Source organism: Panthera pardus, unplaced genomic scaffold (assembly GCF_024362965.1).
Source record: "Panthera pardus isolate Hobbes unplaced genomic scaffold, ASM2436296v1 HiC_scaffold_13, whole genome shotgun sequence".
Taxonomy (NCBI): Eukaryota; Metazoa; Chordata; class Mammalia; order Carnivora; family Felidae; genus Panthera; species Panthera pardus.
Window position 1 is genome coordinate 127,777,363 of NW_026526688.1, and position 15,410 is coordinate 127,792,772.

Consider the following 15,410-nt stretch of genomic DNA (forward strand, 5'->3'; position numbering starts at 1 on the left):
GGAAATAATTTTAAGGATACAAGCAGGGTGATTTTTCATGAATTATTAAATTAAAAAGTAAGTCAAAAGCAAGTGTATCATCAGAGTAAAAGAAAATACTTTTTTTTTTTTTTTTAGTATTATTATTTCTAAAACAAACCTGCTTCTAACAGAGGACTCAGTCATACATTGCATTTATAGTCATCTTATTTACTCAAAGGAAAATAGTGGAAAAGAGAATAAGGGACTTCAAATGTATGTAAACGATTCTCTATGACTATGAATTTAGTGTACATTTTCAAAAACATTTACCTTATCAGTAATAAAAATGTCTTCTCTTATAAGAATTTCCTAACTGTAATCCATGTAAGGACTTGGAAACAAGATGGCAAGGGATTTTCTTTCCTCATGGATATTTATAATGAGAGAGTAAAAATCTCATTTTAATGTTGTAAAAAACTTTCATCAAAAATCACTTTTCTGTTCTTTATATTATTGAACTATTCTGACAGGACTAACTAAAAAATGTCCCCCACTCCCCGTGCCAAGAAAGATTCACAGTTTAAAAATTAATTATTTCAAGTTATGCTTGAACGGAGATCATAAGAACACCATTTGAAAGGTCATAAAAATAATAGATAACCTGACTGGAAAAAAACTGACAAAGGCATACTCAACATATTGTTTCCAGAGGTAGAGTTTACTGTGTCCACTAAGGAATCCTGTCAGGGAATTTCAAACTTGTGTCCCATCTTTACTTTTATTGATGAGCCAATTATGTTTTATTTTCTTTTTGTTTATTTTATTCATTTCAGTTTTGGTCTTTGTTTCGTGATCCCTAAATAATATGAACTAAGAAACAAAAATAAGGATTTCCGTCCTGGAGACAAGTCTGCTTCTAGAGAGTGCCATAGACTTCTGGCTGAAATCTACCCGTCAACTTTAATTCTGCTCTGGCTGCCAAAACCCCAGGAGACCTTTGAATATTTAGGGCTAAATGTAACTGCCACTTGCTCTTCCTCCACAGGAGCTTTATTTGATGCTTTCCAGATTTCTGCCATACTGTTTGTGCACATTTCTATTGATGCCACTTTCTGGCTTGCTCTTGTTTAACTTCTCCAATATCGTTGACAATTCTGGGTAGATGATGACAAGAAAACCATTATTCTTAAGTGTTTATTTATTTATTTGCTAAGAAAAAATAAGTTGCGCTATAGAGGGTGAAATCGTCTTGATTTTTTAACATAAAAAAATAAAAACTAGATCCATCCATACTGAATGGAAGACAATCTTCCGAGACTATTCTTTAAGGCAAATCTCTAAAGAAACATGTTTCAAACATATATTCTTATGAAGACCTGCTAGCTTTATCTCATTTGATTATATCCATCTCTATTCCCCCTAATGACAAAAATTGGAGAGAAACTACATTTGAACATCCTTGGGTTCAGTCAGTTAGAAAACATTCATTCAGGAAAAAAAAATATAGCTATCATTTTTACTTACTTTTCTTAATGTAACACAAGTAAAAATACTGAAACAAAGTACCTTCTCCTTGAATTGCAGGAAATTTAGTGCAAATGCTTTGTTTCATCTTGGGAGGTTATATAAATTGTCTTTATACCACTCGGCATTTTGTGGAATTTCATATTGTAGACAATATGCCATGAGAACTAGAAAGCAATATAGTCTCAGTGACTCCAAAGAGTGTAAGCATGTAAGCAAGATGTGTTAGATTTTGGATTTTTTGGAACCAAGAAATACAAACAGGCATTTATTTTCAATGTTCCAGGATCTGTCCAAAATGGTGTTTTATTATTACATAAAGATGTAAATGTTTTTTGTAAAGGGAGAAAGACATTATTGTCTTTATGACTTCTCATTATTTGAAAAATCAAGATATATTAGAGTTAGATTGCCTTTAGAAACATTTACAAACTGAGCATTAGGAAGAGGTATTTTTTAATTTGACTTCAAAGTGATTTAATATAAACGACTGAACTGAAAGCCTTAAGGAAACTTTTTGTTCTTCCTGCTAGATTTTTTAAGATTATGACAGAACAACAACAAAAACAAAAAACCAGATAACAATGGATAAGTTCCTTGAAGTTTTTCAAGATTTAATTAAGTTGCTTGCCATGCAAATACCAGCATACAAAACTCACGCAAATCCCAATCACTTACCGTATTCACTATCATAGAATATGATGAATTTCTGCCAGGCATATTCTGTGACCACTCTCAGGATAACGTCATTTAAGTAGACAGGTGGGCGAACAGAGAGAGTGTAGTCATCATTCCTGTTGCTCCGGGTGAGTCCACAGCCACTCCTCGGGGTCCCAGCTGTTGAGCGCTGTATGAAGAGGTGGGGGATATGCATGGCATCTGCCAGAGACTGGAGGGAACCTGCCGATGTGCAGCCAATGGAGCTGACCAGGGCCAAGATGCCTTGATTCATAAGTTCACAGGCTGTAAGAAATCACAGTAATATTTAAATGTCTCTGGGTTTCATATAACTTCCCTTTGGGAATAACTGTGAATAAAATTTATGGACTTATTACACAACTATGGATTTTTTTTTTAATGAACATGTCCATGAAGAAATCCTCAAATTAAAAAGTGCTATTGGGATTCAGCTAACAAACTGCCCTTATTAGCTATTTGACCTTGTAAAAATTATTTAGCTTTTCCTGGTCTCAGTTTTGTCATCTGTAAAGGGGGCAAAATAGCATGAATCTTGCAGGATTATTGCTAGGATTGGAGAAAATTCAATGCCTGCTATTTGCCTTTCACATAATAGGCACTCAAATTAGTGACAGCTATACTTTTATAATTATCAATGTATAATTCAGGGAAAAGATAATTCCTCACTGAGTAAATAATACAAGGTTTTCAAAAAGCTGATAATATGTAAATTGGTGAATGAGTGAAAAAGAATATGAAAGGCCTACATATGGAATTTCTGGCCACAGCAAAGAGCTATTCTGGTATCTAAAGCTTTGATAGCACTTTGTCTCTCATTACACTGGAAAAGTGAAAATGTTTTTGTTCTTTTCCTTGACAGTCAGAAAACTCCTGGTCAAATCAAATACTAAGTTTCAGCAATTATTTCATTCACTAAATTTCATTCTGGTTTCTAGCTGTACAATTTCTAATCTCTACTATATGATTTATGATCTCTGTTGTTTTAATTTCATTTTAACTACATTGTGTATGCATATATGCTTACTTCAAAAAATATTTAAAACCGGATCAAATATAAATTATAAGCACATATAAAGACTCAGCACATAAAGCAAAAAAAGTTAATAACTCTTAACTCCTTCTTGTTTTTAAGTAATCTCTACATCCAACGTGGAGCACGAACTCATGATCCTGAGACCAAGAATCATGTGTTCTACTAACCAAGCCAGCCAGGTGCCCAATTTTTTCTTTTGTTTTCCTTTTTTTTTAGCTTTTTAAATTTTTTATTTAAATTTTAATTTTTATATATTTATTTTTATTTTTTATTTTTTTTCAACGTTTTTTATTTATTTTTGGGACAGAGAGAGACAGAGCATGAACGGGGGAGGGGCAGAGAGAGAGGGAGACACAGAATCGGAAACAGGCTCCAGGCTCCGAGCCATCAGCCCAGAGCCTGATGCGGGGCTCGAACTCACGGACCACGAGATCGTGACCTGGCTGAAGTCGGACGCTTAACCGACTGCGCCACCCAGGCGCCCCTATATATTTATTTTTAAAGTAAGGCTCTATGCCCAATGTGGGGCTTGAACTCACAACCCTGAGAATAAGGGTCAGATGCTCTACTGACTGAGCCAGCCAGGAACCCCTTAATAACTTGTAACTCATTTAATAAATCTTACTAAGAGTTAAGAGATCTGAGAGATCTTATATGTTAGTCTTTAAGAGCAAGAGATTAGAAATAAAATCAAAAGTAAATTCAGGAGGAATCGAGGTAAAATAAATTCCATTTGAGAAGGTCAGTAATTATAATTGGCCCAGGTATTATTCTAGATTTTAGACATTCTAGGTATAATATTCTCAATACTTACACATTATTATAATCTGTTTTACAGAGTGTTTGAAACATAGATGATAAGTACCTCTATGTAATTAATTGGCCAGTTAATGAAGGCTGACAAAGTGTAAGTTTAGAAGTACTATACTAATGACATGCACATAAACACCAAATACATTTAATTATGATTAATTTTAAGCCAACCAGCACATACAAAATAAATTAATAATTAGCAGGGACATTATTTTCAAGCATAAGACAGGTAATATGATTTCAAATAAATCTGAAAGATAGCATCAGGGATGAATGTTTCTTAGACCATAACAGATTGAGATTGAAGTTTCAGTAAAAATGATAGAACCTACTCACGTTTGTGAATTCAACATTTATAAAAGCTATATGAATTTATAGTTACGCTTCCAATGGATTTAGGCATAAACATTGGTCAGAAGTTTGTTTCATTATTGTAGGAAATAAGGCCACTATTGATTGATCTATCACAAAAGTTATAAAGTTACATATAACAGAAGTTGAGATAAAAAATTCAGTTTAAGTATTACATTTGTCAAATACGAAAACTGTCTCTTTTAATCTTCATTATTTAGAAATAAAGCTTTGAAGTCATATATAAATCATTATTTAGCATATAAATTTGTTTTAGTATATACTCTGTGATTTCCTCAAACCAACTATGTTACTTCCTATTAACCTCTGTTAGTAACAACACAAACTAATCAAGTATTAGAAACAGTTGTTATTATTATACATGCAAATGTGTTATTTTTAGATTATTTATCATTTGGTATTATCCATCCTACTACACATATAAGCAAGAATAACTGAAAACTCCCTATAAAATAAAAACAGGAATCATCAAATTTGCAATAAAAGCCACACAAGGGGCGCCTGGGTGACTCAGTCAGTTAGTCTGGCCTCAGTCTGGCCAGGTTGGGCTCAGATCATGATCTCACGGTTCATGAGTTCAAGTCTTGTGTCGGGCTCCGTGCTGATAGCTCAGAGCCTGGAGCCTGCTTCAGAGTCCATGTCTCCCTCTCTCTCTGCCCCTCCCCTGTTCACCCTCTGTCTCTCTCTCTCAAATAAATAAATTATATTTGAGAACAAAATCAGCTTTAACTGCTATGCCAATTATGACAGGTTGGTAAGCTGGCATCCTGGAACTCTATTTTGAGAAAGATTTTGAGACTTAGCAAGAAAGAGTACCAAAATCATTGTGTTAATTTTCTCAAGGAAGAGACTGGGAGAGCAGCAGCCTGGAAGTCTTAGAAATGCATCCCACTTATAATATGAAACCCTCTATTGTTCACAGTTGTCAAGAAAGCATACACCACTCCCTTAAAAAAATATAAGTCCCAGGTCTCTAACTCATTGTCTAATATGCTTTTCACCACAGCAAGCAAATGATATTGGTACCCTTAAAATTTTGCTTGACAAAGGAAAGACAGACATAGATTTCCATAGGGAAAAGCTTAATTGGAGACTATCTACTGCCAACATTTGGTAAAAATAGGTTGATCCACTAAAGAGGGAAGGAACAGTCCACACACCTAAAAGAAACTGAAGCTGGTTGAGTCAAAACACAACCATGGTTGGGTACATAAGAGAATGGGCCTACAATGCAACCTATCAAGGCTATATTTGACATCCATTTTGTCAATATAAAATGTTGGTTGAATAAGAGAAGATACAAATTTATTTGCTTTGGAGAGTGACCATTCATAGAGTCCTATATAAATGTTAGCATAAAAAAGAAATTAAAATCCTTCCTTCCTCCTTCCTCCACCCCTCTTCCTTCCTTCCTTCCTTCCTTCCTTCCTTCCTTCCTTCCTTCCTTTCTTGTTTTAATAACTGGAATTAAAAACACTTTCACCCTTTCAGGTCACTCAGCAGTTATAAAAATGAAGTTCTCTGTATAAATGTATAAATTTAAGTTAAATGATATTCTTTATGACATTCTAAATGATTTTTTTTATCTCTGAAACTAATCAGTTTGAGTCTTATTTTTCTTATTAAGTAAAATGGGATTAAAAGTAAAATCTATATAGGGCCTTGAAATCAGTTACCTCAAGGAGAACTCAGTGAAATATTTTTGGATAACACCATCTTTCTTTATTCCCTATGATATATTTTCTAACTTATGTATATTGACCAAATTGCCTCAATTTATACTGAGTAATTTTATAACCTCTTCCAGTGATTTTAAATCACATAAGGACTTTAGCACACTCCATTCATATATTTATTCTTCAACACACATTTGCCAACTTTAAACATGAGCCAGGACTTCTCTGGAGATAAAAGAATGCATAGGCAGATTCCATTCTCAAAGATCTCCCAATCTATTCACCATAGTGTTTGTAACATCTCCCCTGTGTCAGAATTCAAAGTGGAGATTTACAAAAATACACATATCCACTCCTAGAAGTTTTACTTTATTCATTACAGGCTAATGTATTTGCATTATGATGTATCATCTCAGCAGTTCTGATGTGTAACCCTTTCTGTAAAACATGAGTCTGGTGGGTTGTAACTGCAATACTCTTTGATGTGATTGTTGGAGAACATCTAATATTTGTTGGTTTTCTTTTACCTTTTTCCCAATAATACTGCTGACAATATGACTGTAACTGGGGAGTGGAATTTTCCTATTTTTCTAATTCTGTTAATTTGCAAATGGGGGTGAAATACAGGGAAAGAAGATACGTGGAGTTAATAAGAATCATTGTACCCCAAAAGGTGATCCGTATCTTTATTTTATTCCCAATAATAAACTAAGAAGTTTATTCTTGGAATGAATTTCATTCTTTCAAGTTCCTCCAGTTCAGATACAATGTACCATATTTCTACAATTTTAAAATGTATGTAGCTTCTATATTTTACCATTGTCTGAAGTCAGGGCATATTTTAAAGTTGATCAATACATTTAATATGATGGATTATTTTTCTTGAAAAAAAATCACTAATCAATATTGAATTTTATAATTAGTGAACTCATAATTAACAAAATAAGGCAGGCTTCCATTGCAGATAAGAAAGATTTGTATTGTTTCTACAAAAGCTGAATTTAATTTAACTTTTTTCCTATTTAATTTATTAATGAATCACAAGTCCAGTATTGATAATTGCTTTCTCCTCAAATTTTTTTTGTTTTCCAAAAGGCACATGACAATTGCTTCCATACTTGTGAGAATATAGTAACACAAGGCACTTTCAGCCTATCCAGACATTTAGCAATCTTTGTAAACACGATTTTCAGCAACCATCTGAGAGGTGGTATATAAAAAGTGTTTTTTGTATTTGACTCATCATCAATGTAGTTTGCCAAAAATATCATCATTTGCAAAAAATTCTTCTATATAAAGATGGTCCTTATATATAAACACCGTTACAAGGTCCAATCTAATTATAATTACCTACTTAGGAATTGAAACTATAGAAAAGATTCATTTAATCATAATAAAAAAGCAGTAAGACGTAATTTCTTCTTAAAAAGAATATAAATGGCTAAAATGGTTGATTAGCAGCCATCAAATGAATTCAACTGAGTAATTTTCAGTCAACTATTTTTTTAATCATCTAAAGCCAGTATGAGCCTCTCATTTGTGATCTAAGCCTGACATGGACCTAACATTTAATCTAGCACCTATTATAAGTCATTTTATTTTTGCATTTACATTTCATAACAACACTGTACAGAGGAGCTATTATGATTCTCATTTTCAATTAAGAAACTGGTTAAGTGAAATTAAATGCATTGCTCAAATTCATACTATTAGTAAATGACAGAGGTAGGATTCAAATCTGGCACAGACTTGACTGCCAGGGCCACAGAAAACCAAAAACTCACGGTTTTCAAACACAAAGGCACATATAAAAAAACCTGTAAGTCATTTAACTCACTACAAGATCCAGGAAATTTCAGTCTCTTAGATGTAAAAGAGAAAGGAATAATAATAATTTTGATACCATTCTTTTTTTTTTTTTTTTCTCTCTCTCTCTCTTTGCTTTTCGGATTAAGGCAACAATTCTGTATAGTTTCAATTCCAAATAGAAAGAATATATACATATAATTTCAACAATGGTGAAAAAAGCTATTAAGAAGAACCTACAAAATATTGGGTATACTCTCAATCCATCCCTAAATTGGTTCCACTAACAATGATGTGATAAAAATGATATAAATAATAACCAAACATTTCTTTATCTTTGTACAGTTGTTTGGAATTTATAAAATGTTTTCATTTGCATTTATTACTGTATCAGAATGTGGCTATATTTGGATAAAATTCTTATTTTCATTCATGTGACATTTAATTGAAGCTCATTCTTACATTTCCAATAAGTAGTTGCGACAGTCTTAGAACATAGATTTTATGATGCTTACTTTACAACTCTCCATTTACATATTTTCATAGTCTTCTATTTATGGAGATTTGGATTAGTCTCCTCTCTTTGTTTTTAAATTTTTAATGTTTATTTACTTTTGAGAGAGAGAGACAGAGAGAGAGACAGAGAATGAGTGGGGGAGGGGCAGGGGGCAAGGGAGACACAGAATCTGAAGCAAGCTCCAGGCTCTGAGCTGTCAGCACAGAGCCTGATGTGGGGCTCAAACTCATGAACTGTGAGATCATGACCTGAGCTGAAATAGGGTGTTCAACCAACTGAGCCACCCAGCTGCCCCTAATCTCCTCCCTTTTACTGTTAGTAACAATTCTGTAATGAACACACTTATGTATGTACATATATATCTATATGTTACAAATATAAAATATACATACTATACTAGGCAAGCACCAGATATTTTAGGATGCAAGGTAATCAAGAATAGGCCAATGGGAAAGACAGAACATATTCAAATGAACGTACAATGACGTACTGAGTAATTGCCAGGCCAAAAAAGGGACCTTATGCTGATAGTTCAAAAGCATTTTCCTAGACTGTGAGTTGGGAAAGCCTTTTATGCAGAAGTGAATCTGCAGTGGAAACCTGAAGGGTAATAAGCAGGAACTAATTAAGTGAAGGGAAGTTACCCTGATGAAAAAGTGTAAGAAAAATACTTCCAAAAAGAAGAAATAGAATGTGCGAAGATTCTGTGGCAGAAAAACTATGGGATACTTGAGAAGGAGAAAGAAGAGCCAGGTAGCTGAAATGCAGAGACCATGCTAGCGAGTGGAGCAAGGTGAGGACAGAGGGCAGGCAAGCAACATGGACTCTGACTGGGTTTGTTTGTCTTGTGTTTATTTGAAGGAGAGCTTTATGTATTTTCAGTATCAATCCTTCATCTGTTATTTATACAGTAAATAAGTGTCTTTATTCTTCTTGCTTTTTAAATTTATGCATAATTTATACAGCTCTTTATAAGTTTTAAAATTATTACATCAAATTTATCAGTCTTTTACTGCCAGAAATAGTTGGCTTCATACCATGTTTAAAAAGGCCTTCTTCTCACAGCCTACAGACTTATAAGATGATCAGTTCATCTAAAACGACATCTTCCTCATCCTCTACCCTGTAGCTGATCATCAGCTGATGAAAGATACGGCAATAACACTTTAAGAAGCCAGATAAGTGTAGAATATTATCTTCGGTTGATACAGGTAAAATTTGATCTTTATCTCCATAATCTCAGCTGCCAAGAGTGAGGATTAAACATTGTGAAGAGAGTGATAATCCATATCATACTATATGTTTGTCTTCAAATTTTTTCCACCATTTTGTGGAAATTTTAGTTATTAAAATGATTATTCTTTTATAATATGGCACATCCTGGAATTAGAGCTGATTATTTCAAGATAAATAACAGAATATTTAATGTATTCCAGCAAAGTATATTTTATAAGAATAGGAATAAGATCATGGTAACAAGGTATGAAGAACTGTGTGTTTATGTTTGTGTAAGAGGAAGACAGAAAATGGCAAAAAATAATATCTTATATTGCTTTTGTAGTTATTGCCACTTTTCTAGAATATCAGAGCCAAAAATCAGAAGTCATCTTCAATTATTTCCCCTCTCTCATACCCCATACTCCTTCACATCAACTATGGTTGACCCATATTGTTAATTCTATTCCTGTATATTTCTCAAAACTATTCTCTTCTTGAAATAGTCACTGTCAATCCTTTGATTCAATCTATATCACCACTAACTCAATTACTGAAACTGTCTCCAAGCTACTATGATTTCACAGCCCCCAGCTTAAACCTCCCCCAATCTTCTTCATTGTAAATAAGGATATCTATTTTTAAAACTTCTCATTATGTTATTTCTGTGCATTAAAGGCGATCAATGAAAAAACTGAGAAACTATTAAGAATGGTGGAACCAAAGAAAAATGACAAGTACATGCAATATGGGATCCCACATAAGATCCTGGAACAGAAAAAACAAACACACAAACATTGTTAATGAAAGCTGGTGAGTTTTGAATAAGGTCTGTGGTTCGGTTAATAATATTGTACTGATGTTAACTGAGTGTGCTCAATAACTGTACTATGGTTATGTAAGATGTTAATATTAGGAGAAGTGGGATGAGGAGTATAAGGAAACTGTTATTTTTGCCATTGTTCTATAAATCTAAAACTACTTCAAAATTAAAAGTTGAAAACAGATAAAACTATTAATAACTTCCAACTTCTACTAGAAATAAGCCCAAACCCTCCACATGGCATACAAAATCCTTAATGTCCTAGCCCCAATCTACATTTTCCTGTCTACCTCCAACTCTTATCCCTTGCCCTCACATTTCCTGCCATCCCACACACTCCCCTACCACCATGCTATATATTATTTTTTCAGCAGCCTAGGCATTTAGGCAAAGTATTTATTTATTTTTTTAAATATAACTTATTGTCCAATTATTTTCCATACAACACCCAGTGCTCATCCCAACAGGTGCCCTTCTCCATGCCCATCACCCACTTTCCCCCCTCACCCACACCCATCAACCCTTAGTTTGTTCTCAGTCCTTAAGAGTCTCTTATGGTTTAGCTCTCCCCCTCTCTGTAACTTTTTTTTTCCCTCCTTCTTCCCCATGGTCTTCTGTTAAGTTTCTCAAGATCCACATATGAGTGAAAACATATGGTATCTGTCTTTCCCTGTATGACTTATTTCACTTAGCATAATACCCTCCAGTTCCATCCATGTTGCTGCAAATGGCCAGATTTCATTCTTTCTCATTGCCAAGTAGTATTCCAAAATATTTATTTTTGACATCTTAACAATACTGCTTCTTCTGACTTATGAGTGTGATATGTATCTTCATTTAACACAGTCTCTTTAAAATTTTCTAAGCAATGTTTTATAGTACTCAGTGAAATTAGATTTTGCACTTATTATGTCATATTTATTACTAAATATTTACATATCTATATTCTATTGTTAATGATATTTAATTTCCAATTTTTATTGCTACAATATAGAAAATACATCAGATCTTGAAGATTGATTTTGTATTTGAAATCTTATTAAACATGCTTGCTAGTTCTAGTTTCCATTTTTGTAGACTCTAGAGGATTTTCTACATAAACAATCATATATTTAAAAAAAATGGCAGTTGCACTTCTTCCTTTCCAATCTGTATGACTTTCCACACCTTATGGCACTGGCTAGTACAGTACAATGCTGGGCAGGCATGGGAAGAGCAGTCACCCTGCCTTTGACCCTGATCTTAGAGGGAAAACATTCAATCTCCGACAATTAGATATGACCTAATCTGTAAATATTTTTGGACCAAGTTCTTTATGAAGTCAAGAAAGTTCCCTTCTATTCCTAGTTCGCCGAGAGTTTTTGTCAGGGAGGGACAGTGAATTTTGTCAAAAGTGTTCTGCATCTATTGAAATGGTCACACGGATTTTTTTTCTCATACCAAAAATTAATTAATTGATTTATAAATGCTAAACCATCCTAGCAAAGGTAAGGCTAGCTTCATTAGATAAGTTGGAATGTGCTCACATTTATTCAGTTTTCTGGAAGAGTTTGCATATAAATAGTGTTATTTCTCCCTTAAGTCTTTGGTAGAACTCACCAGTAAGACTTTTAGGGAGTGGAGTTTCAGTTGTGAGAAGATGTTTAACTATAAAATCAATTTTATAAATTGAAGCAGGGATATTTAGTGTATTTAAATTCTTTTCAGTGAACTTTGGTAGTTTGTATCTTCCAAGGAGTTTGCCTTTGCATCTAAATTGCCAAATTTATTGGCATACAGGTGTTCTTGATTATCCCTTGTAATTCTTTTAATATCTGTAGAATCTGTAATGATGTTGCCTCTCTCATGCTTGATACTGGTAATTTGTATCATCTCTTGTTCCTAATCAGTCTGGCTACAGGTTTATCAATTTTATTAACTTTCTCAAAGAAACAACTCTTGGTTTCATTGACTTTTGTTATTGCTTTTTTGTTTCGTATTCCATTGATTTCGACTCTGCTCTTTGTAATTTCCTTTCTTCTGCTTAATTTAGGTTTAGTTCACTCTTTTTTTAAGGCAGAAGCTGTGATTATCAATGCTAGTTCTTTATATTTTTTCTAATATAAGCATTTAGTCCTATAAATTTCCCTTTATGTACTTTAGTAGTCTACTCTTTAAAATTTTTTTAATGTTTTATTTCATTTCTGAGAGAGAGAGAGAGAGAGAGAGAGAGAGAGAGAGAGACCATGAGTGTGGGAGAGGCAGAGAGAGAGAGAGAAACAGAGAGAGAGAGACTGAGTGGGGGAGAGGCAGAGAGAGAGAGACTGTGAGTGGGGGAGAGGCAGAGAGAGAGAGACTGTGAGTGGGGGAGAGGCAGAGAGAGAGAGAGAGAGAGAGAGAGAGAGAGAGAGGGAAACTGTGAGTGGGGGAGAGGCAGAGAGAGAGAGAGAGAGAGAGAGACTGTGAGTGGGGGAGAGGCAGAGAGAGAGAGAGAGAGAGAGAGAGAGAGAGAGAGAGAGAGAGAATCCGAAGCAGGCTTCAGGCTCTTAGCTGTGAGAACAGAACCCGATGCAGGGCTTGAACTCATGAACCATGAGATCATGACCTGAGCCCAAGCTGGCCGCATAACTGCCTGAGCTACCCAGGTGCTTTTCATTTATGTTATTCACCTTTTCAAAAGGTATATTTAACCATATTTTTCTAGTTTTTTGTTTGATAGTTCCAACATTGGGATATAGTTCAGTCTATTTTTATCACTTACTTTTTCAAAATGGATTTTTTTCCTTTTTGCATTTTTGTGCGTGTCTCATTATTTTAGATGGACTATTGGCTAGCAGGGATTGAGGTAAATATGACATATTGGGACATTTCTCTTCCAAACAGGCTGTTAGTGTGTGGGTGAGTGAATCTAGTCAGGAGTTGATCTGGATATGCATTTTGTTGTTGTTGTTGTCATCACTATGTGCAAGGAACCATGAGCTTCACATTCTTCTAGCAGCAGGTTGCTAATACTTTGTATTTAGAATGGGGCCTGTGTAGTCAGATTTTCTTCAGTGTTCCTGCTCCTCCTTTAGCTTTCATCCGCTCCTTCCCAGACATACCACAGTGGAAATCCCTGTGTGTCCTGGACCCAGGCCCCAGGGTAGACTGCTAGGTTACTCAACAGTAGGTCTTTGTGGGTCTGGGCCAACCTCGGCCTCCATCTCAGGCAGACCTTGTGTGCATGGGCCTTGCCCAATGTTGCTGCCCCTCATGTCTATGATAGCTCAACACTACCTTTTATCTTTTTCATGGTGGGTCAGGAGAGAGTTTTCTGCTTCCCTGAATGAGCACACTTCTGCTTGATATCTGTAAAAGATCCTGGACCCAAGATGTTTGTTGATAGAGGGGTAGAGGCTTCTGCTTTGACCTATTCACCAGCAGCAACGGCTCTTAGCAAGCACCCCATTGGTAAGAGGGTTTTTTGCCCTTTCCTCAGCACCTTAAGATTTTTACTTTGTACATGATAAAGGCTGGATATGTGGGTGAGGTATTGTGCCTGGTCCCCTATAGCCAGGCAGCTAGCCTGCAGCACTCCTACACCACTGAGGGGAACTCTATCTGATATCATGCTGACCCCAATGTTCTTATGAGCACTCAATGGAGGTCCATGGCAATAGCTCACAAATGAGTATGAATTCCCCCTTGTGTCTGGGATCCCCAGCTATTCTAAACAAGCACAGTAACTCACACTTGGCCCTTATAACTTCATAAAAAAATCTAAGTGATTCCCTCCAGTCTGTGTGGAGGGTAGTAAACTCTTTCTCCTGTATTTTGTCAAAGGCCAGAGTGTTTCTGTGTTTTGCCTGTCATTGAAGGAGCTCCCCTCAAACTTTGGTTTCCTTGTTTACTTTGAGAAATGATGTGGCATGAAAAAAATCATGATTTTGATGATTGTTTAGCTTCCCTCCCCTCATTTTTAGGGTGGAACAACGTTCTTTGTACCTTTTCACATCTCAAGCAGAGCTGGATGTCCAGCCACTCCTTGATCATTCCTATAACATTCTGTAAGTGCCAACCACATTGTAATTAACTGTTTACATGCCAGACTTCTGGATTAAACACTGTCTTCTCCAGTGCTCTGTTTCTGAACATCACCATGAATAATTTTATTTAGTTTCCTAATATTTTATTTCTTGGCAGCAATGTCATTTGGGCATATACATAAGAAGAGAAATCACTCTTCATGGGAACTTTCTTACCATGGCCGATAGACCCTGTATAAGCTCCTGCCTGGCCATAATTCTGCTGTAAACTATTATCCTCAGCCTTGCTCAGTTTACTTTAACCATATTGGTCTTGTTTTTCCATGCAGCCTCTTTTCTCTGTATTTCTTCTGCCTGGGTGTTTTTAACCCATATATCCCTTCATCCCATTCCGTCACGCAAGGTTTCAGCTCTTGTAGCCTCTCTCTCCCACAGCATCTTTGCTACTTCTTATCTCATGACCTACTTATCTTTTCTTCAAAATTTATCATTCTCTGACTGTATTTTACGTATCTGTTTGTTTCTATAATTTTAGTCTTTCTTCCCTACTAAAATACAAACAACATCAGAGTAGGAATTTTGTCTGTTTCATTCAATGCTTTATACCCAAAACAGAACAGAGACTGGTCTATTGCAGGCATTCAATGAATATACACTGAATAAGTGGATAATTGAATAAACATTGTAGCCGCAGTCTATCTCCAAAGCAGGACATGATATAACATAGCTTAGGTGCACTACAAATGGTCTTTTGGCCTTAGTAGTTCACTTTAACATTGCTCAAAGTGTGCTTGTTTCACAGAAACCATTTACTCTTGTGGATAAAGAAGAATCCTAAATGGTGTTGACAATAGTAAGATGGGCAAAGTGAGAAGAATCAGTCCTTCAAAACGAAAGTATTTTAGCATTTCCTATGGGCACTGGTTAGAAATACTGATACTCCTTTGTGATAGGACTAGCATACATA

General features: G+C 35.2%; 1 protein-coding gene across 2 annotated transcripts in view; it reads right to left on the reverse strand.

Annotated features, from left to right (window-relative positions):
* Positions 1-15,410, reverse strand: part of GRID2 (glutamate ionotropic receptor delta type subunit 2) — a 1,432,440-nt gene that overhangs the window by 676,685 nt on the left and 740,345 nt on the right. For both annotated transcript variants that reach the window (XM_053901394.1, XM_019464250.2), the window contains exon 3: positions 2,164-2,448. In XM_053901394.1, the coding sequence (XP_053757369.1) occupies positions 2,164-2,448 (285 nt within the window). The remainder of the gene's footprint in view (positions 1-2,163; positions 2,449-15,410) is intronic.